At 42.2% G+C, this 24,115-nt stretch overlaps 1 protein-coding gene across 1 annotated transcript in view; it reads left to right on the top strand.

The window, feature by feature from the left end:
• The window catches only part of erc1b (ELKS/RAB6-interacting/CAST family member 1b), a 395,220-nt gene that overhangs the window by 87,416 nt on the left and 283,689 nt on the right, over positions 1–24,115 (top strand). The window contains exons 6-8 of the mRNA XM_060903423.1: positions 2,595–2,762; positions 8,465–8,632; positions 22,407–22,544. Of these exons, the coding sequence (XP_060759406.1) occupies positions 2,595–2,762; positions 8,465–8,632; positions 22,407–22,544 (474 nt within the window). The remainder of the gene's footprint in view (positions 1–2,594; positions 2,763–8,464; positions 8,633–22,406; positions 22,545–24,115) is intronic.

The following is a 24,115-nucleotide window of genomic DNA, read 5'->3' on the forward strand; positions in this document are numbered from 1 at the left end:
CTGGTCCCCGTAGTGCTGTTGGAGTTGGGCTCAGAGCACTAATATCCCTCCAGATCAACACTAGTTCTCTTTTGCTTCCCTCCTCCCTGTTTGTCCGTCAGTCATTCTTCTTCTCTACTTCTTTCTGCTTTTCTTCTCGTGTGCTGCTGTAATTTGTCCACTTTTCCTCCCCAGGGTGACTGCAACTAGTGCCTCTGCTAACCTGCTGCTCTCTTCCATGCATGTTGGGATTGTATTGAGACGGTGTGTGTCTGTCTCTCTCTCTCTCTCTCTCTCTCTGTACACATATTAAACGATCACTTAAACACTATCTGGTGTGTTTTTGCCCCCAGACCTTATTGTGTGTGATGATCAACAGGTGTTTGATATCAGATTGGCTTTTTAAGCACAGTCCACTGGGAGTAAGTGTATGGTATGGCCCAGAGCGAATCAAAATAACTTCTCTAATATTTAAATTTAATTTTCTGATTATTACAACTTTATTTGGATTGTTCACTGCAGACACTCGGGGCGCATCGATTTAAGTCAGTGATTTGAAGTGAATCAAAGCAACAATCATAAATAGATTATTAATGATTATTATAAGTTATAAATTTCTTTGTTAAAAAGGACTGAGGACAGGTGTGTGAATGTGAATTTCATATTTTTCACTGATGTGTAACTAGGCTAGTGAGGCGATTTGCTTGGAGCTCAGAAACTTGTAAAATAGTCCTCCTTTGCGTAGTCATCATTTGTGAACTTGAACTCGGCCTACCCTAGATTCTCAACAAAGTTCATCACAGAATGATCTGAGGTTCCTAAATTGCATCCTATTTAATTAATTTATTATAGTAGATTCTCTGATATTGTCCAATATCGAATGTTTGGGTTAAGAATCGGAATTCTTGTGTGGAAGTGTGCGGTTTACACAATCACGAGACTGTCATCAGCTTGTCATTAACCAGTATATCAACTCATTCTTAACAAGTACCCCTTTTCCACCAAATCAGTTCCAGGGCTGGTTCAGAGCCGGTGCTGGTTCACAACTCGATCAACTTGCGAGCCAGCTGAGAACCAGTTTGCAAGCGGAGCCACGTCAGTTACATCGTTGTATACGTCATTACGCCGCTGTATACGTCAGTTACGTCGCTACGTTTGCATGAACCTTGGCGTGAATATCGAAGCAAAAACAACACTGAAGAAGCAGCAGCAGCAACAACAATAATAATAATGGATGACTTCGCGTTTGTACAGCTGCTGCTTCTCGCCGCTTAAAAATGGCGATCTTTCACGGTCTTGTTATTGTTGTTGGTCTTAACAACTCCGCCCCCCCGCTGACGTAAGCGGTTCTTTCCTCTGGCCCAGCAGAGAGTTGGTGCTAGCCTGGAACCGGTTTTTCTGGCCCCAGAGCCAGTTCTTTGTCAGTGGAAACAGAAAACCCGGTTCCAAACTAAGCACTGGCCCCGAACCAGCCCTGGAACTGCTTTGGTGGAAAAGGGGCAAATATGTTCAGTGTTTACACTTGGATGTTTAGTGCGTAATCTAAAGAGGCTCTAGATTATTCACTAATCTATTTTTCTACTTAGTTTATGAACACAGTCCGGTTTCTTCTTGTTGAAGCTCTGTAGAAAAGTGAAAGTCAGCTTGTCATTTTTTGTGGTCTGTCATCACGTTTCAGTTCCAGACTCAAGTTCATGCTGACTCTGTTGTCGAGAGATGAATAAACATCATCATGAGTCAGAATTAAACAAAACTTGTTTCATGAAAATATGGAATTTTCTACTAATACACATTTAATTAATTAATACACATTTTCTACTAGATAGACGCAGAAATCAACTTTCTGAAATTCTCGACTGTGTTTAACTTGTATAAGCAAGAAACCTGTATGTTGCAGGTGATATGAGTCAGATCTGTTTACTTGCATTCTTTAAAATCATCGTTAACAGTATTGGGCATGAAAACAGTTTTGTGTACAGTGCTCTGTTTTTTTTTTTTTAAATTAATAATTAAAAAAAATTACCTCCCGTTTTCCCATCCACTATTGTTTATGCTCACAGGCATTGTAACACAGAGGGAAGTGCTGTCTACCCTTTTCCATATACATGAGCTCACAGATGCTTGTGATTGGCTAGTATCATTGTGATGTGACTGACGGTGGAGAGTGTGTTCGCCCCTCCCACCGAGAGTGCGCAGCCAGTTTTGCTCTCTTGACCACCTGGCTACGGATATCTGTGTCGTCGTCGATGTTCAAACTCGTGATCTCCGGATCATGATGAACACTTTCGCTCTGTAGACGTGTTTTTAAGAATCTGTTGATAGACTGGTTCATGGCAGTCTATAGGCGCTTGATAATTGTGCCTTAATCCAAATAGTGTTACTGGGATTTCCTTGAATAAACAATGGGTTTATGATTTTAATTCATGTTTCTGTCGTGTAACGTCCTCGGTGTGTCATTTCAAATCCCCCTAAAGCCAAAATACAGGGAACTGTGTTGCTGTTTGACTAGGTTTGAACTGCACATCATGAGAGAGAGAGAGAAGTAAAAACTGAGATGACGAAGGTAGTGCATGTACAGATGTAACTTGAGCTCACGAGCTGTCTGTGTTGTGCAGATTGACCAGGTGAAGCAGGACCTCTCCAGGAAGGACACAGAACTTCTAGGCCTACAGACCAAACTCGAGACGCTCACCAATCAGTTCTCAGACAGCAAGCAGCACATCGACGTCCTTAAAGAGTCTCTAACCGCCAAAGAACAGCGAGCTGCCATTCTGCAGACAGAGGTAACACACACACACGTGCATGCATGCATTACTGCACCATGAATAAATTCTGTTGTATCTCCGTAACACACACACTATTTATTTATCTATTTATTTATTTATTTATTTATTTTACACGGTTGTGCAAAGATGTGAAGTTTACATATAAACACGTTTTCAACACGAGAAGATAAATTTCAGATCTTCGTACCACCGTGTAATGTTCTTTATATTATATGGACACATCCACAAAAAAAAATACACAAGTTAATCAAAAGAATTTTAATTTGGAACCAGTTCACCATTTTGACAACGTGTGTCTAGTCAGCAGGAAAACACTGGGAGTGATGTCATCGGAGTCGAATATCAGGAATTATTATCCATACAGGACACTTTTCCGATGGAATAAAAAAAGTTCTATTCCCTTCTAGTGGGTTTCATTCATTTGGTTCGATAGCATGCAATATTGTTAGCATATTGCTTATCTTGCATGTATTGCGCCGCTCTACCCAATGGAGAATGAGCGTTGAATATGGTTTACAATATTGCATGGTTGTCAAGACAACATGACGTCACATGTCAGAGCTGATGCGAATATCCAGTGAGAGAGTTTTCTGCTGTGCACGCGCAGAAGCATTTCTTTCTTTGCTGGGAAAGGGAAATGACGAGGCTAATCCAGTGCTATTGCCAGGATTAGTTATGCTATAACTAAGCACTAAATAAATAAACTGAAACTAAAGACTTGTTGAACACCCGAAAGGCCATTAAAACTTCATTAGATATTCTTCACGTATATTTACAAGAGAAAAACATGCCAACAGACGTCGAAAAACTGGAAGAGAGACGCAAAATTTCTGCGCAAGCAAGCGACTGTGACCATCTGTAAACGAACGTGGCCGCCAGGTTTGCTTTGTTCAAGACGGAAGCTTTTGAGAGAATTTTGAAAGAGAAAGACGCGTTGAACACCCGGAAGGAATGCGTATGAATAATAATAATGATGGCTTTTTTTCATGGTATATCAGATATATTTCATTCAGCTACTCATCTTGGACTCATTCAGTATCATGCTAGCAGAATGGAATATATTTGATAGACCACAAAATAAAAGCCAGCCAATATTATTTAAATATGTCACTCAGATTTGCAATGTACTTCATTTTTCAACACGAGAAGATAAACTTCATATCTTCAGGCCAGCGGGTGATTTTTTTCTTTTTATTATATAGACACATTCCCAAACAAAGTCCCCAAATTTATCTAAAGAATTCATCAATTTCCTCATGAGTGATCTGGAGATTGATCACGGTTTTGGTTCTCCGTGTCCTGGATGGCGCTCATATGAAAATACAAGTGGTGTATTTCCCAGTAAAACACTCGCTTCCATATAATAAAGTGCATTGTTTGCATAAAACACAGTGGTCTGGATGGGTTATTCTGCTTATACATTTGTGATTTTGCCAACGATTGCAGCGTTGAATTTATTAAAGATTGACGCTTCATGCTTTTTAACAGTTTTTAGCTCCATTTAATGTTGTTGAACGTCCAGGAGGCGAGTTAATTCCTGTTCTCACCGACGCTATAGCTGCAGTAAACAGTTATTCTCTCTCTTTACACCACAGCACTGTTGAATTCGCTGTTCTGATTGGTCAGAAGGTGTTGATTTAATTTTCTGTACCTGCAGTTCAGTTTATATTAATGCACACATTTTAATACGCTATTGTTTGAAGTTTTCTTTAAGGAAATGTTTGTTTAACGTTTATGGAAGGAGTTTCCAGTTTCAGTGCCTTTTAACAGTCAGAAGTAAACTTTTTCAGATTGGTTATTAACTTGGAGAGAGAAAGAGGCTGATGAGTGAACAGATGCTGTAGTGTAAGTGAAAACAGGAGCTAACTTGTTGCATGGATGGATGTTGGACACCATTCCATGTAACGATAAATGGATAAGCAGTACATTTATTTCATCAGCCAAAAAAAGTGTAAAAGTTGGCAAATTGCTGTGAAAAACTTGAGAATGTGCAGAAATTAGTTATCGAGTTCTGAGTGGTGAAGGTAAATCTACTTTTCATCGTACGTGTTATTAATTTATACTATTAATACCTACTGCTGTCAGACTGTATAACACCCACAACTTGTAACGTAGCACCAATAACCTGTTTGTCGTTATATTTGCACTTCACCACTACTACCTCTGCCATCTCTCATCGATGCAATTATGTGCAATTAATATAGGCCCTAAACTATATATATATATATATATATATATATATATATATATCCTTCTCACCCCCGGCGGGGGGGTGGTATCCATGTCATCCTCAAGCTCGGGTCCTCTACCCGAGGCCTGGGAGTTTGAGGGTTCTGCGCAGTATCTTCGATGTTCCTAGGACTGCGCTCTACTGGACTGAGGCTTCAGATGTTGTTCCTGGGATTTGCTGGAGCCACTCTCCCAGTTTGGGGGTTACTGCCCCAAGTGCCCCCACTACCACGGGGACCATGCAACCCTTGACCTTCCACATCCGTTCCAGCTGCTCTTTCAACCCTTGATACTTCTCAAGTTTCTCATGTTCCTTCTTCCTGATGTTGGCGTCAGCTGGGATCGCCACATCTATCACCACCACCCTCTTCTGCTCTTTGTCCACCACCACTATGTCCGGTTGGTTAGCCAGGATCTGTTTGTCAGTCTGGAAGCTGAAGTCCCACAGAACCTTGGCCCTGTTGTTCTCAGCCACCTTCTGTGGTATGGCCCATTGGGACTTTGGGTACTTCTATTCCATACTGGTTGCAGATGTTCCTGTATACTATCCCAGCCACTTGGTTGTGCCTCTCCATGTACGCTGATCCAGCTAGCATCTTACACCCTGCTACTATGTGCTGGACTGTTTCAGGGGCTTCTTTGCACAGTCTGCATCTTGGGTCTGATCTACTCTGGTAGATCCTGGCCTCTATGGCTCTTGTGCTTATGGCCTGTTCTTGTGCTGCCATGATTAGTGCCTCTGTGCTGTCTGTCAGTCCTGCATTATCCAGCCACTGGTAGGATTTCTTGATATCAGCCACTTCCTCTATCTGACGGTGGTACATGCCATGTAGGGGTTTGTCTCTCCAGGTTGTCTGTTCCTCCTCCTCCTCTGCACTCTCATCAGGGTTCTGCTGCCTGAGACATTCACTTAGCAGTTCATTCTTTGGGGCCATCTTTCTGATGTATTCTCAGATTTTCGATGTTTCATCCTGGACCGTGGTCTTGACGCTCACTAGCCCTCGGCCTCCCTCTTTCTGCTTAGTGTATAGTCTCAGGGTGCTGGACTTGGGGTGGAACCCTCCATGCATGGTGAGGAGCTTTCTAGTCTTGATATCTGTGGCTTCGATCTCCTCCTTTGGCCAGTTTATGATACCAGCGGGGTATCTGATGACTGGTAGTGCGTACATGTTGATGGCTCGGACCTTGTTCTTACCATTCAGCTGACTTTTCAGGACCTGCCTTACTCTCTGGAGGTATTTGGCTGTGGTTGACTTCCTTGTGGCCTCTTCATGGTTTCCATTAGCCTGTGGGATGCCAAGGTACTTGTAGCTGTCTTGGATATCACCTATGTTGCCCTCTGGTAGGTCAATCCCCTCAGTCCGGATCATCTTGCCTCTCTTTGAGACCATCCGGCCACACTTGTCCAATCCGAATGACATCCCTATGTCATCGCTGTAGATCCGGGTGGTGTGGATCAGCGAGTCTATTTCTCGCTCGTTCCTGGCATACAGCTTGATGTCATCCATGTAGAGCAGGTGGCTGATTGTTGCCCCACTACGGAATCGGTACCCGTAGCCGCTCTTCGTGATGATCTGACTGAGGGGGTTCAGGCCTATGCAGAACAGCAGTGGTGATAGCACATCTCCTTGGTATATGCCGCACTTGATGTTGACTTGGGCAGTGGGTTTTGAGTTGGCCTCTAGGGTTGTCTTCCACATTTCCATTGAGTTCTGGATGAAGGTCCTTAGGTTCCTGTTGATCTTATACAGTTCCAGACATTCCAGTATCCATGTGTGTGGCATTGAGTCGTAGGCTTTCTTGTAGTCAATCCAGGCAGTGCAGAGGTTTGTCTGTCTCTTCTTACAGTCTCGGGCGACTGTTCTATCGACCAGTAGCTGGTGCTTGGCTCCTCTGGTGTTATTGCCAATCCCTTTCTGTGCCTCGCTCATGTATTGAGCCACATGCTTACTCGTTTTTGCCGCAATGATGCCTGACAGGGCCTTCCATGTTGTGCAGAGACAGGTAATTGGCCGGTAGTTGGATGGGATGGGTCCCTTCTGGGGGTCCTTCATGATTAGGACTGTCCTGCCTTGGGTTAGCCATTTATATATATATATATATATATATATATATATATATATATATATATATATATATATATATATATATATATATATATAAATAAAATGTTTGAATATGCGTGTATATATACAGAGTCTACCTGTAATGTGCAATTTTTCCGAGCCTCTCAATAAGGCAATTTTTCTATACTTTTTGACGGTAGATAATGCAAATAGCCCTCTGTATTTAATCCTTCGTTTGTCTAATTTTTATTTCAGTTTTGTTATCTGTTTGACATTTTCTTGTTACTGTAACACGTGAATTTCCCCGATGTGGGATGAATAAAGTGAATCTCATCTAATCTAATTTGCTTCGACAAAATGTTTGTTCGTGAGAATTGTTTCAAGGTTTCGTTGAGGGTTTTATTCACAATCTTAATCTGAAATTGTGTGCGGAAATTTCCGGGACAATTGAACGTGAAAAATCTCCTACGGTGTTTTCAACACAGAGTTTAGGGTCGTGTAAATGTTGTCATATGGAGTAGGTACCACTAGGGGGCAGTGTTGCATCAAGCAAGAAGTTAAAGCCTCATTTGGAAATTTTGAATTATAACGCTTCACTTGTTTGAAAAACAATAAATACATTAAGGTTCATTTGGAGTGAATGTGTTTTTTGTTTTTTATCCCCAGTCAGGCTCACTGTAATATCAGTCATTTATAACACCAGCCAACATAATTTAAGATTTATTCCGAGTGACAGTGAATATTTTTCAGAACAATGAATACGCTATTTTGGATGATGCTATCTATATGGAGATGAGTTTAAGTCAATGGTGCGGTAATGATAATATTAGCACTGCTGCTGTTTTTTTTTTTTTTTTTTTGGTCAGTCTGAGTCTGAATTAGGTTTTTTTTTTTTTTTTAATCCATTAAAGAAGAAATTGGAGCAGAATTATGCCAATAGCCACAGCAAACGTTTATTTCCATGATAACTTTTTTTTTATTAATTAAAGAATGAAACATCCTGCTTTTTTTCTACCTTTTATAGTGTACGGCTCATGTGTTTATTTGATATATCTATTATTAATAGGTGTAGCTCATCTGGAGCGTCTGCCAAATGAGTCTCTGTGTATGTTGTTGCTATAGAAACGAAATGTAGTAGTACGAGTGCATGAACATAAACTATTACTACTGTCGGAGGTGCTGTTATAGAACATAAATCAACACAAACACTGATCAACCTGAATTGAGAATTCAGTAGCGCTGTAGCGTATTTATTAGACGGTATATTGTATATATTGCAGGGAATTAATCGATAAATAAAAATAATGAGGAGCTAAAACTATGGTGTGAAGGTTCACTTTGGTTTAATCAGTACTCCTGTGAAAGTCTGTAGCCTTTTAAATGGTGTGTGTGTGTGTGTGTCAGGTGGATGCCCTACGCCTGCGCCTGGAGGAGAAGGAAGCCATGCTGAATAAGAAGACGAAGCAGATCCAGGAGATGTCAGAGGAGAAAGGCACACTCAATGGAGAAATCCACGACCTTAAAGACATGCTCGACGTCAAAGAGCGCAAAGTCACCGTGCTCCAGAAAAAGGTAGATCATGCGCGCGTACACTTTATATATTTTATGTGTATAGTGCCTGTAGATGGCAGTGTAGGACCATGGTCTTTGTGTTTGAGACTTGGTTCATATCCACACACACACACACAAAATAGCCATGTATTTAAATTTATGATGTCTAAAAGTAGGGGACCAGTTGTGTTTTTGATGGCGAAGGACTCTGCTCTTCTCAGAAATGACACAGTGAACCATAGTCCAGCTCCAAGCTCCTGGTTTATGACTTAATCCTCACACTCAGTGCTTCACCACACTGCTAACTTTAGTACAGACTGAGTCGTGCATGCTGGTGTGTAAAATATGGAGCCAACCCAGATACGAGTTGTAAATGAGGTCTAATGTGTTTTGAGTAACGTGGTGTGTGTGTGTGATTGCTAGGTAGATGTAGTGTCTCTTAGGTCCAGCATTATCAACTTGTATACACTTTTTTTAGTGTATGGTTTCTGAAACGTGTTGTGGATATCATGTAGAGTTGGACCACAGTGACACTATGTGCTTATTTTAATGCTCCACCTATCCGTACGTGTGTATTCAGATTAAACCCTAAAGTGGGCGTGGCTGAAACGTGAACTCTGTTTCTTGTCTCCTTTATTTTATTTGCTTTGCTCCTTTCTTTTGCATTTTACGTTTTCTTCCTTTCCTTTTGTGTCCTCATAGAGATCCCAGTCTCGATACTCTTAAAACCTTGAACAGTGCGCGTCCTGTTCGTCTCCGTGTTTACTTAGAACACGTTATTTGTGTAATCTGAAGAACATATTGGTCTTCACTTCCATCCCTGCTAAAGCATCCTTCCAGTCGGATCAGGTCCAGCAGGGACTGAGCTGACCGGACCGTCCTCACTCTGGGATCAGCATCATAGAGACTCAAAGAACCGTTCCTGCCTTGTCTAACGCACATTCCAGGCGCTATGCATTGCTTTTTGCGCAGTCACTGTAAAGCGCGCTCTTTTTTTTTTTTTCTCTCCCCATAATCCTTTCTCTCACTTGCGTTTAATATTGTTCTCTCACTCCCTCTCGCAGCCTCTCCCTGTCTTTTCCCTTTTTCACAGTCAGAGTCTAAAAGCATCTCGGAGTCATTGGGGGCATGGCGAATACGGTTTCTTTTGAAACGGAGCCCCGGCTCCCCAGCCGCAGAAAGAGAAACATTTTGTTTCCATTATAGCTCCACAGCCGCCGTGCATCGCCCCAGAGCCACTCCTAATGGCCATAACACATTGAGACAGTGCAGCGGAGGTATGCACGGATCCCCGCGGCGAGGCGTTGTGCTGAATACGTCACATTGCACCGCTCAGATGAAGCGTTATACAACTGCGTAGGGACCGGATTACATGTTCTTATTGGGGGGGAAGAAAGAACATGTAACAATCTGTGATGGATATAGGATTTTGTATTTTTTTTTTTTATGTTCATCATGTGTTTATCTCTGATTCTTCATGCGAGAGCTGGTTTTGGCTCTGGCCTCCGTGGCAGAGTTTGCCACCCTGAATGTGAACGAGTTCATTCTGTACCGTCTCCAAACCTCTGGCTCGAGACACATTCAGACTTTACTATTTAACACACAACCTACTTTGTAAAAAAAAAAAAAAATCCTGCTCATTTGATGTAATCAAAGCATGATACGGTGGAGTTGAAGCTCAGTGGTTCTGGATGGACGTTTCTCTGTTAAGTTCATAGTAGGACACGATTGCTAAGTGAAGCAGGATCTGAGTCGAGTGTGTAAAGTGACGTTGAGCAGGCTCTCTTCAGCAGCTCTTTGTGTTGGAACTTTAATCAGTCGAGCCCTGATCTTGAGGTTTGGGCCGTGTAGTGATTTCCGAGGACCTTTTTCTTTCTTTCTTCTTAGATTTAACGTGATGTAGATTATCAAAGTGAAACTCTGACATTGTGTGGCTGCTTGTTTTTTGAGATTTCTTAAAAAAAAAAACCAGGCGATTTATCTGGTGTTTATTTATTTAGGAAAAATGTGAAGGAGAGGAAGAACGTGCACTAATTTCTGCATGGAGCATGAATGTTAATAAGGACCTTGTTAAATTAATAATAACTCCGACATTAAATCTCAAATCTTGACTGAGAGAAGTTTTTTTTTTTTTTTTTTTTTTTTTTTTAGCCTGTGGGCAAAAGTTTACTGACGTTTCTGATTATTCTAATTTCTAATTAAAAGGCAGAAACGCTCACAGGATGACATTTACTTATCACAGATTCCTCTCACCCGCTCGAGTGCCAGCCGTTTCATGCTCATTTGCATTGCTGAGTTGTGTCTGAGGTCTCGGTTATGTTCTCTTAAGATGCACAGAAATTTCTAAATCCCAGTCATGCTCGAATATACATGTAAAACCTGTTTATTCACTTTGTGTTTATTCACTTGTTCATAAATAAAATAGAAAATTGCTACTAATTGTAGTATTTGTTGTGTGAACATATAGTAAACCCTATTTGAAGTAAACCCTGCTCTACAATCTACTGAACATGAATTAAATGTTCTGCTTTCAGGTTCTAGGTAGCATTGAGGCATCGTTCTGCAGTTCATGGTTTTGAGTTCTCATTGTTAATCTTGGTGTTTGTCTGCTGACAGGGAGACACTCGATAAATTTCAAAAAATAGCTTGTATGTCAACTCAGTAAGGGATAATGTACAGCGCGCCGGTTATTATTGTGAATTGTTATCTATACAGGACACTTTTTCGATGGAATAAAAACGTGTTCTATTTCCTTCTAGCGAGTTTCATTCATCTGGTTTGATAGCATGTAATATTGTTAGCATATCGTGTATTATCCTACGTGTATTACGTCACTCTACCCAATGGAGAATGAGCGTTGAATATGGTTTACGATATCGCATGGTTGTCAAGACAACATGACTTGACACATCGGAGATGCAAAACTTCCGCAATAGCGAGCAACTGTGACAACGTGTAAACAAACATGGCCGCCAGGTTTGCGTCGTTAAACACGGAAGATTTTGACAGAATTTTGAAAGAGAAAGACACGAACACTCAAAAGGAATGCGTATGTATAATAATAATATTGGCTGGCTTTTTTTCGTGGTCTATCAGATATATTCCAGCTGGAACTTGTCTTCGACTCGTTCAGTATCACGCTAGCTGAATGGAATATATCTGATATACCACTCAACACCAGCCAGTATTATTTAAATAAACCTTGACAGAGTGATGCGGGACTCTGGTGCAAAGCGAAGGGGATTATTTTGCAATAATATCCAGTTCGCTGTGTATTATCCTGCTAATTTACCTTACTTGTTATTGATGTGAAATTTATTTTATTGCTTCCATGAAGAAAAAAGTTAGTCTACGCTTGGATCCCAGGCAATGTGAACTCTATCGCCTTCCTAAGATTAGCCTCCTTAGTGTTTTAATTCACGTTAAACTGAACATTTCCACTTCTGATGGAGTGAGGTCTGTTTTTGGCCCAGGGTGACCCGAATGAGCTGACGTTCTTGCTATACTTTGATTATTAAAGCAAGAAAATGTAAAGAGTGGCTCTGGACACTTGGAGTTTTGCTTTGATGGCTGAGGACTACAATCACCATGATAACTTTAGGACTGCAGTTGTCATGAACAGTTTTGCACTCAAGTCTCCATCAGTGAAGAGTTGATAACTTGAACAAAATAGACTTCGTGTTAAAACTGTAACGAATTTCCTGGTTACCTAGTTGTACTTTGACTACTGTAGCCTATCTAGGGGACAGTTATTTATAATCACACAAATGGCCCTTTTCCACTACCCTTTTTCAGCTCACTTCAGCTCACTTCAGCCCGACACGGCTCGCGTTTCGACTACCAAAAACCAGCACGACTCAGCTCGTTTCAGCCCTGCTTAGCCCCTAAAACTCGCACGGTTTTGGAGTGGGGCTGAAGCGAGCCAAGCCGTGCCGAGTGAGGCTGGGGGCGTGAGCAGACACTCCCCTGTGCACTGATTGGTGAGGAGGAGTGTCCTCACATGCCCACACACGCCCCGCGAGCGCGCTGGGATCTGTAAACACCGCAAACCCAGAAGGAGAATAATTACGAATTATGCCTTATGCGCCTCGCCTCATCTATACGCTCTTGCCAGTATCTGTCCGCGTTGTCGGTGACAACAAGCCACAGCACCAAGACCAGCAACACTAACGACTCCATGTCCTCCATGTTTATTGTTTACTATTCGGGTCGTGAGACTACCGCTTAAAAGCTCACTGATGTCACTGTTTGCGCTGCTTAACGACATCACCTGACGTCCACCCACTTTCGCTAACTCCACCCAATGTGTCCACCCACTTCCAGCCAGCACGGTTCAGCGCGGTTGTAGTCGAAATGCAACCCCAACAGCCCCACTCAGCTCGACTCAGCACGGCACGGCTCAGCCCGACTCAGCCGCGTTTGTAGTGGAAAAGCGGCATAACTTATCACCCAGATGAGGATGGGTTCCCTTTTGAATCTGGTTCCTCTCAAGGTTTCTTGTCATCTGAGGGAGTTTTTCCTCACCACTGTCGCCTCAGGAACGTTGCTCATCAGGAATAAAATTAGCTCTTGTTTAAAGTCAAATTTTCTGTAAAGCTGCTTTGCGACATTGTCGTTAAACGCGCTGTACAAACAGACTTGAATTTACTGGCCGCTTTTGCACAGATTGATATGGTATATGATTGGGTGGGGTCTTCCAGAGTCTATGGTCGTAATGGTGTCCATTGCAACAGGCTGTTATTCAGAAAATATCAGACCATAGAATACCGTAATTGAGTATTTAACAAGGCCATGTAATAAATATTATCATATGCAGCAGTAAATGTAAGTAAGTACTATCTCCCATTTGTGGAAAAACTGATCTGTGAAATTGAGTCATGCTCGAAACCTGTTGTTCATGTTACAGCCGGAGCTACTGTCCGATCGGTGCTGTTATCCAAAAATAATACACACCTAAGAATTCATAGTTGATTGGTATAAACAAATCAAGATGTATTTTAGAATAGATTAAACTAATTGGTAAGTATTCTACATCGTTCCTTGATCGATATGAACATGGGCCACAATGAGTTATAGAAATGCTGTTAGCACTTGATTTTTAATCCCTACAGTATTCCTAACAGCTTTTTTTTTTATTAGCTCTTAAACGGATGTCACTCGATGCTGCTTGCATCCGAAAATAACTACGTCAACAATTATGAGTTGTTTATACATAACAGACCTCCAGCTACATAGTGATCCATGTGTTTGAGTAAAGACTCATAATTTCGTGAATAAATATTTTACAAGCATCATATTTCAACTTTATTACGCAAATAACAAGACTTTAAGGAAAACATTTAAAAATATCTTCCCTTTTCTGCTGTTGGTGTTATTTACTTTCCACAACGAATACAATTCTGATGCAACCCTGTGTAAATAGACAGCTTCTCCTATATGTGTGTGTGTGTCTTGTGTGTTGCCAGAGCACATGCCATGCTGACAAGCTGCAGATCACTAAGTGAAACAAAACACTCTTTAATAATTCAGGAACCCCTCCTTTCTCGCTCGCTCACTCTCTTGCTCACTCTTTCCCTTTTCTTTCTGACACATGCATAGACACATGCACACGTACACAAACACACACAAATCCCTTTAAATCCTCCATGTTTGAGACAGAAAGTGACTCTTTTTGTGATTCCAAGTCTTTTATCCACACACTGATCATAGGATGAAGCCAAAACACTAGGATTCGCTGTGTGTGTGTGTTGGGCTTCGTTTGTTCCCGGTCTATCCCTCAGCTTTAGTTGATTGTACTCACGCTTTTCTATAATACATGCCCTCTCTCTTTACACGATTAGCTCAGTTTTGGTAGAGCGCCTAGTCCTCAGTTCTGTTTCTCGAATCACTGACCTGAAATATAATTGTAGTTATCATGTGACTCCGTGTACGCGCGCACGCACGCATGCACACTATGGGCTGAATGAAATATTCATGAGAGCGTAGTGTTTGGTGGCCAGCTGTACAGAGGAAGCGAGAGACGCTGGAGTGAGGTTAGTCGGGAGAAAAGGACCTGGACTTGATTAGGCCTTCAGAGCAACCACAGGCACCATCAAAGGGAAATACTTTCCTAGAATGTCAAGTGCGCAGGCTGATTCCTGTGTGTATTTAGAGAGGCAGTCAGCTGAGTGTTTTGTGTGTGTATGACAAACACGTGGGGTTGTCAGCTCAGTTGTCAGGTGGAGAGTTGATTAATGAGGATCTGGAAATGGTTTTGCATGCATCTCTCCTGTGTCTCGTTCTTGCTTGCCCTGTCTGTCTGTCTCTCTCTCTATCTCTCTCACACACTCTCTCACGCACACATTGATTTTCTTTAGCATTGATACCAGGATGCCAAGCATTAAACAAGGATGTGGGTGGAGCTACAAGTAGTGATTGCTCAAATGAAATGGACGCCATTTTGAAAGGGGGGAGGGAGGAGAAACAACACCAACACTAGCTGTATGTACAAGTGCACTAGTTAGTGACGTCAAAGGTCCCATGGCATGGTGGTTTGTTGATGCTTTAAACGGGCTCGTGGAGGTTTCCGGATGTTATATCCGCAGCCTTTCTCGAAATGAACCCTCGGCACGTAGAGATAGCCTCCTGGGAGAAAGCCCCATTTCAGCGCTTTTCCCAGTGCGTCGTTTTGCTAATGAGAAGCAGGAGGCGGGGAAGGGTAGAGGGTGGGGGGCGGGTCTTATCATTAATATTCATGACATGTAAACGTGTCACCTCTGATTGGCTAACAGCACTGTGACGCTACCTCCAGTGGGTCAGAACAAGCGGATGTGGGTGTCTTACTATGGCGAGAGAGAAGGAACAAACCGTGAAGGGAAAAATACCGCGCGCTGACGTCATTAAGGTGCGACGCGAGGAAATAAAATGAATTCAACAAATGTTTGGGTTTTTACTGAACAAACAAACAAATAAAATGAACGAGTGACTTAAAAAAAAGAATGTGGGTGTCTTTGTAAAAACTGTTTTGATTGGCTATTATAACAGAGCATGCTGCAGGCTTTTTGGTTTTGTAGTGCAGAGTACCTGGCTAACTGCAGGAAGCGGTTAGCTGCACAGCTAATGTAGTCATTGCAAAGCTAACGTGGCACCGATTTTAAAACATGGCAAAACGACTTAACAGTTATACACTTACTTGTTCGGTGTTTGTGGCTGATGCGGCAGGGATGCTTGGTACGGACCCAGGCTTCAGTGACAGTTGATGTGCAAAACCTGCCCTGTACTGTCCCAAGTTGTGGAAACATTCATCAGGAAAATGCTTCCGACAAACATACACCGTCTTAGGTAGACTCGACGGCGTATTATTGAAGTAAATAAAATTAAGCCACTGCGTCTTCAGGGGCTCTCCCGTCGGCAGTAAAAACAGACTCTTTTCTGTGTTATCACATCCATGTACAGCGCAATTTCCATGTTTCGCTCGCTTAGGTGATGCCATGTTGTGTCCTCTATGGTCTCCTCACTACAACTGGGCGGGCAATCCATACAGTGGGTGGGAATCCAGAGGGGGGGCGTGGGGATAATCTCCCTTGCTGACGTAGTAAAGGGAAGAGTTTATCAACGCGCCGTTTTGACGCGCCATTCTCAAATGTTGGGCATAGTTTGGTTTACACATTATGAAATTTCTAGCCACTGGGGTGACTTAAGAAGGTCAGAGGAACTCATTTTAATGTTAAAAAACCTCAAAGTGAAAATTTCATGCCATGGGACCTTTAATAACGTCTGAAAGCATAGAAAATAATCCAGTGCTCTAAACAAATCCCACAATGCACTACAATGGATTAGTGCCCGACCACACAGCCCATTCTGTAATTGCAGGTACATTTCAAGTGTTGACTCTGTTGGTCATTGTCAAACTGGGCAATCCGTTAACAGAACTGATGATAACAGAGTTGACGTTTTAACCGCGAGTTGGCCGAGTGGTTAGCGTGTCTGCCTCTTGTTTGGGAGATTGCAAGTTCTACTCACAGTTGGGTCATACCAAAGACGATCAAAAAAATGGTACCTAGTGCCGTCTGGCAAGGCACGCTGCAATACAGATGCGAGTGGGGAGTCAAACTCTCGCAGTTACCAGAGGACCCCCCCCCCCCCCCCCCCCCCCCACTATAATAGGCGAGAGGCTGAGGGCTACGGAAACAGAAATCGGCGCCGCCCTATGTGCCACATGGCATGGGAGGGACTTTGAGTTGACGTTTCCCACCATTTTGTGGCTTAACTCCACATGCTAACCTCAAACTAGCTACCACACGGCATGTAAAAACAGTTTTATGGATATTATTTTTAATATTATTAATTTTTTTTTATTTTTTTAAATGAGTGAGAAATTCATTCCAATATTACAATAACAGATCTGGCAAATAATTAATCTACTGTTGGTATAAAATCAACATTTTGTTCAAATTAATGAGGGTAGAAACAGAACACACCTCACTGCCTTTCTAAAGTTTCCTGCCAGAGGAAGTGACATCACATTTCTGTTCTATGCAGTAGATTTTATAACCGTTAATAGAATAAGCCCCAAAAACAGATTGTTAGACTGAATCACTTGATGTTTATTTGAGTTGAATGGATGAATCAGGAGTTGAAGACAGCTAATGAGGTGGGTGGGTGGGGGGAGGAGTCATTTAGTTAATGTTTTATGGATAAATTGGGTCTAAAATGTACATCAAGCATCACTATTGTTGAAAGTTTGTCGTCATTTGCATTATTATTCAAAACTGATTTCAATAAAGATTTCTTTCATGGAAAATAACAAACGATTTATCTCAGACACGAAATGTACCCCAAATTCCAGAATGATATATAAAATAGTGTGCCATTTGGTTCATGCTGAAGGAATAAGTCCCAAATTATTACATTTTTATATATATACATGTATGTGGTTTGTGATGCAGCCCAGCTGGATTCACTTTTCCACCAAACTACAGAACAACAGTCTTCAGTAATGAATCTGTAGCTTTCTGAGAGAGGATTTGTCTCTTTTCAGATGCAGAGTAAAATATAAACCGGCTTTAATGTTTTCTTTTTCTCTCCCTATTTGGGTCTTGATCAAATACCACCCACCCCATGATGATATAACAGCTATCAATCCAAGAACGAGAAGACTGTCACATGCTTCTTTTTGAACTGCTGCTCATATTCTGTTTTATAAATCCGTTGATTTAATAATAGATTTTCTTTTAAATGCACCATTGTTGTATTGCTGGCTGTTTGGAAGCAAAACTTGATCTTGTGTATTGTAAGAATATCTTTATCACAGGGCTTGAAATTCGCGGTGGTCCGGTCGCCCGAGGCGACTTAATTTTTCATTTGGCAGGTAATTCCTGTCACTAGCCAGCCCAGCTGGCTAGTTGAAAATTAAAAAATATATATGAAGCGAAGGTGCAGACACACCGTCAACTAAAGCCGCCACATATTAAGCGTGTGCCGTGTCTGTGTTAATCGATGTGTTTATCGGCAGGACGGAAAATACCGAAGAATTCCGAATCATATCGTGTACGAGTCAGGCTGTCGTTTTTTTCACTATGGAGCATGCATATAACGCATCTCGTTGAATATCGCGGTAATCACGTGTAGTATTGGACCAGGTGGGTGGAGCACAGAAGCACGGCAGGCCAGAACTGAGTTCTCAGTGAACTATTTATTGCTAGCTTTTCAGCCTTTTATCACTTCCCAGCCCCGTACACACACACACACACACACACACACGTGTTCTGGTTGGGGAGAGAGAACTCCCTTTCTCTGCTCTCCTCTCCTTTTAAAGGGTGCGGTCACTGGGGAAGACACACAAACACAGGTTAATCCCCATCAGGTGCAATGATTCCACCACTTACCTTCCCTGACTCCGCCCTCCATTCACAGACCGACGCTTGGCCACGCCCCCGCTGCCACATCACGTTATCAAATTCAATAGATGTGGCCACGTTATTGCCCATTTAAACACGTGCGTTTTTTGTTGTTGTTTACATCTACATCTGCCAAAGCTACGTTGCAATGTGGAATTTTCTGAAAGGTGTCCAGAAACCTCCAGAGACGGGGACAAAGCGACCTCGGTCTGAAGAGGAGAAACGACAAAGGACTTGTAAGCAAACGTGGGAGCAGGGTAGGCCTCGGCTGCGATTCGATTTTTATGGAATAATTAATTTTTTTCAAGTTGATTCCTAGTCAATATGAAGCTCCTAATGCTTTCTCTCTCATAAATGGTTAAATACAGAAAGCATGTTGGACATATTTTGGGTGCTATAGTCATGATAGTAAGTATACAGTGGGGCAAAAAAGTATTTAGTCAGTCACCAATTGTGCAAGTTCTCCCACTTAAAAAGATGAGAGAGGCCTGTAATTTTCATCATAGGTATACCTCAACTATGAGAGACAAAATGAGAAAAAATATCCAGAAAATCACATTGTCTGATTTTAAAAGAATTTATTTGCAAATTATGGTGGAAAATAAGTATTTGGTCAATAACAAAAGTTCATCTCAATACTTTGTTATATACCCTTTGTTGGCAATGACAGAGGTCAAATGTTTTCTGTAAGTCTTCACAAGGTTTTCACACACTGTTGCTGGTATTTTTGGCCCATTCCTCCATGCAGATCTCCTCTAGAGCAGTGATGTTTTGGGGCTGTCGCTGGGCAACACGGACTTTCAACTCCCTCCAAAGATTTTCTATGGGGTTGAGATCTGGAGACTGGCTAGGCCACTCCAGGACCTTGAAATGCTTCTTACGAAGCCACTCCTTCATTGCCCGGGTGGTGTGTTTGGGAGCATTGTCATGCTGAAAGACCCAGCCACATTTCATCTTCAATGCCCTTGCTGATGGAAGGAGGTTTTCACTCAAAATCTCACAATACATGGCCCCATTCATTCTTTCCTTTACACGGATCAGTCGTCCTGGTCCCTTTGCAGAAAAACAGCCCCAAAGCATGATGTTTCCACCCCCATGCTTCACAGTAGGTATGGTGTTCTTTGGATGCAACTCAGCATTCTTTCTCCTCCAAACATGACAAGTTGAGTTTTTACCAAAAAGTTCTATTTTGGTTTCATCTGACCATATGACATTCTCCCAATCCTCTTCTGGATCATCCAAATGCTCTCTAGCAAACTTCAGATGGGCCTGGACATGTACTGGCTTAAGCAGGGGGACACATCTGGCACTACAGGATTTGAGTCCCTGGCGGCGTAGTGTGTTACTGATGGTAGCCTTTGTTACTTTGGTCCCAGCTCTCTGCAGGTCATTCACTAGGTCCCCCCATGTGGTTCTGGGATTTTTGCTCACCGTTCTTGTGATCATTTTGATCCCACAGGGTGAGATCTTGCGTGGAGCCCCAGATCGAGGGAGATTATCAGTGGTCTTGTATGTCTTCCATTTTCTAATAGTTGCTCCCACAGTTGATTTCTTCACACCAAGCTTCTTACCTATTGCAGATTCAGTCTTACCAGCCTGGTGCAGGTCTACAATTTTGTTTCTGGTGTCCTTTGACAGCTCTTTGGTCTTGGCCATAGTGGAGTTTGGAGTGTGACTGTTTGAGGTTGTGGACAGGTGTCTTTTATACTGATAACGAGTTCAAACAGGTGCCATTAATACAGGTAACTAGTGGAGGACAGAGGAGCCTCTTAAAGAAGTTGTTACAGGTCTGTGAGAGCCAGAAATCTTGCTTGTTTGTAGGTGACCAAATACTTATTTTACCGAGGAATTTACCAATTAATTCATTAAAAATCCTACAATGTGATTTCCTGGATTCTTTCCCCCCATTCTGTCTCTCATAGTTGAAGTGTACCTATGATGAAAATTACAGGCCTTTCTCATCTTTTTAGGTGGGAGAACTTGCACAATTGGTGACTGACTAAATACTTTTTTGCTCCACTGTATTTGTTTTCAATACTCATACACCAAGTTGCCAAGTTTTCCAATATATTATTATTTGTTGATATTATATTATGGTGCTCTGTGTTGTTCTCGTTTATGTATTTAACAACAGTATCAAAATACTCGGGTCTTGAAATAAATGCACATTAGTCATGAACAATGGTAACGACTCTCTTTTGTGTTATTTTTGACAAAAGTAAAATTCATACATGAACAAATTTTGTCGAGTTGATTTTCTGTTTGGCGAGTTACTTTGGAAGGGAACTAGTCCGGCTGGCTGGTGGGGGGGAAAAAAAAAAAAGAATTTCGAGCCCTGTATCATATTGCCCACCTCTAGTGGAGAGAAGTGAGTTTTGCATGCGAATAAAATGTTGATACTTGGACAGAATTTAAAACTGTGTAATCTTTGTACCTGCTGCGACAGACACTCTTCAATGCCAGCCATTTTGGAATGGATCGACTTAGACACGCCTCGTTTGTCTAACAACCAATCACAGGCTCGGTCATGTAGCCAGCTGGCACGTCGACATCAAGCGGAGCCCGTTTTCTCCACAGTTCTGTCGTATTGTTGGTGGAAGCCAGCCGAGCGTCGTCTCTGCATGAAGTGTTCTGAGGTCTTTTAGTGTCCTGACAAATCACTGACACAAACCCTTCATGCCCTCCGAACAGCCACCTTTTCAGTCTTCTACCTCAAAACACCACCTCGACTATTAAAGCGACTCGGCCCCCAGACATCTGTCCAAACATGTCTGCAAAGGTTTAAAACAACAAGCCTCGCTGTACTTTTATTACACGAGAAACAAGTGCAGTTGTTTAAACCAGGGCAAATTCATTATTGGGTTTCTCCTCACTTTTCCCACTACCATCATTTGTTTTTCTTTTCAACTCCTTTTTGCCAAAACATCTCTCTCTTTTTAATTAAATTCATAAGTTGACACAATTTGCTCTCTGTTGGAGATCAGGTTAAGGACGTGAAGCACTGAGGACGTTGTTTTTTGCCTCGTCGAAAGAAAGGAGTTCAAGCCATCTAGAAAGGCGTGACTTGCATTTCTAAAGCATTATGAAACGCTCTTGTCCTTTACAAGTTGCTCTTTCGACTATGTTTTTCTTCATCATGATTAATTAACATTTTATGACTTAACCTCTGCTGTTCTTGGTTGCTATGCCAACTGGTGAAGTTGAACCATTTCCCGTTCGCCCAGGAGCGAAATCCAAGATTGTCTGCTTCATAGATAAATATGTTTATTGTTTCTTTGCCTGTCTGGATCTTTATCACCTCAAGCCACAAGTCCCCCCCCAAAAAAAACCTGCACAGTTTACTGAATATTGATGATGGTTTGTTTTTGTTTTTTGTTTTTTTTTTCCCCCCCCGAAGTGATTGGGGGAAAATATATGAATGGTGACTATTTATCAAATCCGTCAGTGTTTAATTGAATGTGAAATGAGGGGATAGGCACATTGAGCTTTTTCATTGAGCTGTCACGACATGATAAATGGATTGAGTTTGCGAAATGCCCATCTCTGCTGTCATTTATCAGCACTCGCCTCGCGCAGGCTTCACAGCAGCCGCCATGACAGATAAGGGAAGTTTTATGAGGAAAATTAGCTCGGAATATCACTCTAATGAGGTCATTATTTATTTTCAGAGTCAGTACAGAATTTTTTTTTTTTTTTTAAATAAAGCCAATTCATTTCTTAATGTGCATCATAAATATTTATAAAATGCAGTCAGAATGCTGCGGAGAAGTTTTCGTTAACTCTTTGTGCTGTGAATGCGTTCTTCACCACTTGGAGTATAAACCATACTGGTGTGCATGTGGTTCACAACATATTGTATACTGGCTGCTGATTGTGATTTTTTTTTTTTTGTTTGTTTTGTTTTCTCTTCCCGGCAGATTGAGAACCTTCAGGAGCAGCTGAAAGATAAGGAGAAGCAGATGAGCAGTCTGAAAGAGAGGGTCAAATCCCTGCAGGCTGACACCTCCAACACCGATACAGCGCTCACTACACTTGAGGAGGCGCTGGCTGAGAAGGTAAGTACTGTGTGTGTGTGTGTACACACACACCGGGAAGCCAGGATTGATGTTCAGGTTGCTACAGTTTGAAGGGTTTTGGTCATGTGACTCCTAAGCAGACCTGAAATGAACTTTGGAAAGCTTGGAACATTCATGGAAGATCCAAAATTTTTTTTTTCCTCCTTCTTCAGATTATCCAAGGCTGAAAAGTTTAAAGGGCCCATGGTATGGTGGTTTGTTGATACTTTAAACGGGCTCGTGGAGGTTTCCGGATGTTATATCCGCAGCCTTTCTCGAACTGAACCCTCGGTACGTAGATATAGCCTCCTGGGAGAAAGCCCCATTTCAGCGCTTTTCCCAGTGTGTCGTTTTGCTAATGAGAAGCAGGAGGCGGGGAAGGGTAGACGGTGGGGGCGTGCCATGGCGAGAGGGGGAGGGGCTGCCGTCTGCCTCCAAAGCCGGCCGAGAGCGCTCCTCGTCGGGCACGGCCAGGCGGGCGAATGCCCTGGTCCGTCCGCCCTGTCTTAAAAAAAAAAAAATGGTACAACTCGAGCCCATGTACCTGGCTAACTGCAGGAAGCGGTTAGCTGCACAGCTAATGTAGCCATTGCTAGGCTAACGCACCGATTTTAAAACACGGCAAAACGACCAGTTATACACTTACTTGTTCAGTGTTTGTTGCTGATGTGGCAGGGATGCTTGGTACGGACCCAGGCTTCAGTGACAGTTGATGTGCAAAACCTGCCCTGTACTGTCCCAAGTAGTGGAAACATTCATCAGGAAAATGCTTCCGACAAACATACACCGTCTTAGGTAGACTCGACGGCGTATTATTGGAGTAAATAAAATTAAGCCACTGCGTCTTCAGGGGCTCTCCCGTCGGCAGTAAAAACAGACTCTTTTCTGTGTTGTCACATCCATGTACAGCGCAATTTCCATGTTGTGTCTTCTATGGGCTCCTCACTACAAAATGTAGTCATGTGTTCTGCGCATGCGCAGTAGGCTTGGTAGGACAAACAGCAACTTTTGAGTTGGGCGGGCAATCCATACAGTGGGTGGGAATCCAGAGGGGGGGCGTGGGGATCATCTCCCTTGCTGACGTAGTAAAGGGAAGAGTTTATCAACGCGCCGTTTTGACGCGCCATTCTCAAATGTTGGGCATAGTTTGGTTTACACATTATGAAATTTCTAGCCACTGGGGTGACTTAAGAAGGTCAGAGGAACTCATTTTAATGTTAAAAAACCTCAAAGTGAAAATTTCATGCCATGGGACCTTTAACGAAGACATTTTGATGTCTTCTCTTTCTAGAAATATGATGTGAGATTGCATGACGCACTCAGCACTGTTGCAAAAGGTGTGTAATTGGTTTTAGATCTGCGAAAAGATCGCTATACAAAATTTAACAAAAAAAAAAAACAGTTCCTTATACACTAACTCAATGCGAAGAGGCACTAACACTATTATATGATAACAAAATAGATGAACAACATATGAGAGGTGAACAGATACTAAATTCATGAGCGAAAGCTCCTTTGTGCTGCCCGCTCACATGGTTTTGTTTCCCAGAAATCTAACTGGTTGTTACGGA

The sequence above is a fragment of the Neoarius graeffei genome, chromosome 21, assembly GCF_027579695.1.
Source record: "Neoarius graeffei isolate fNeoGra1 chromosome 21, fNeoGra1.pri, whole genome shotgun sequence".
Lineage (NCBI taxonomy): Eukaryota > Metazoa > Chordata > Actinopteri > Siluriformes > Ariidae > Neoarius > Neoarius graeffei.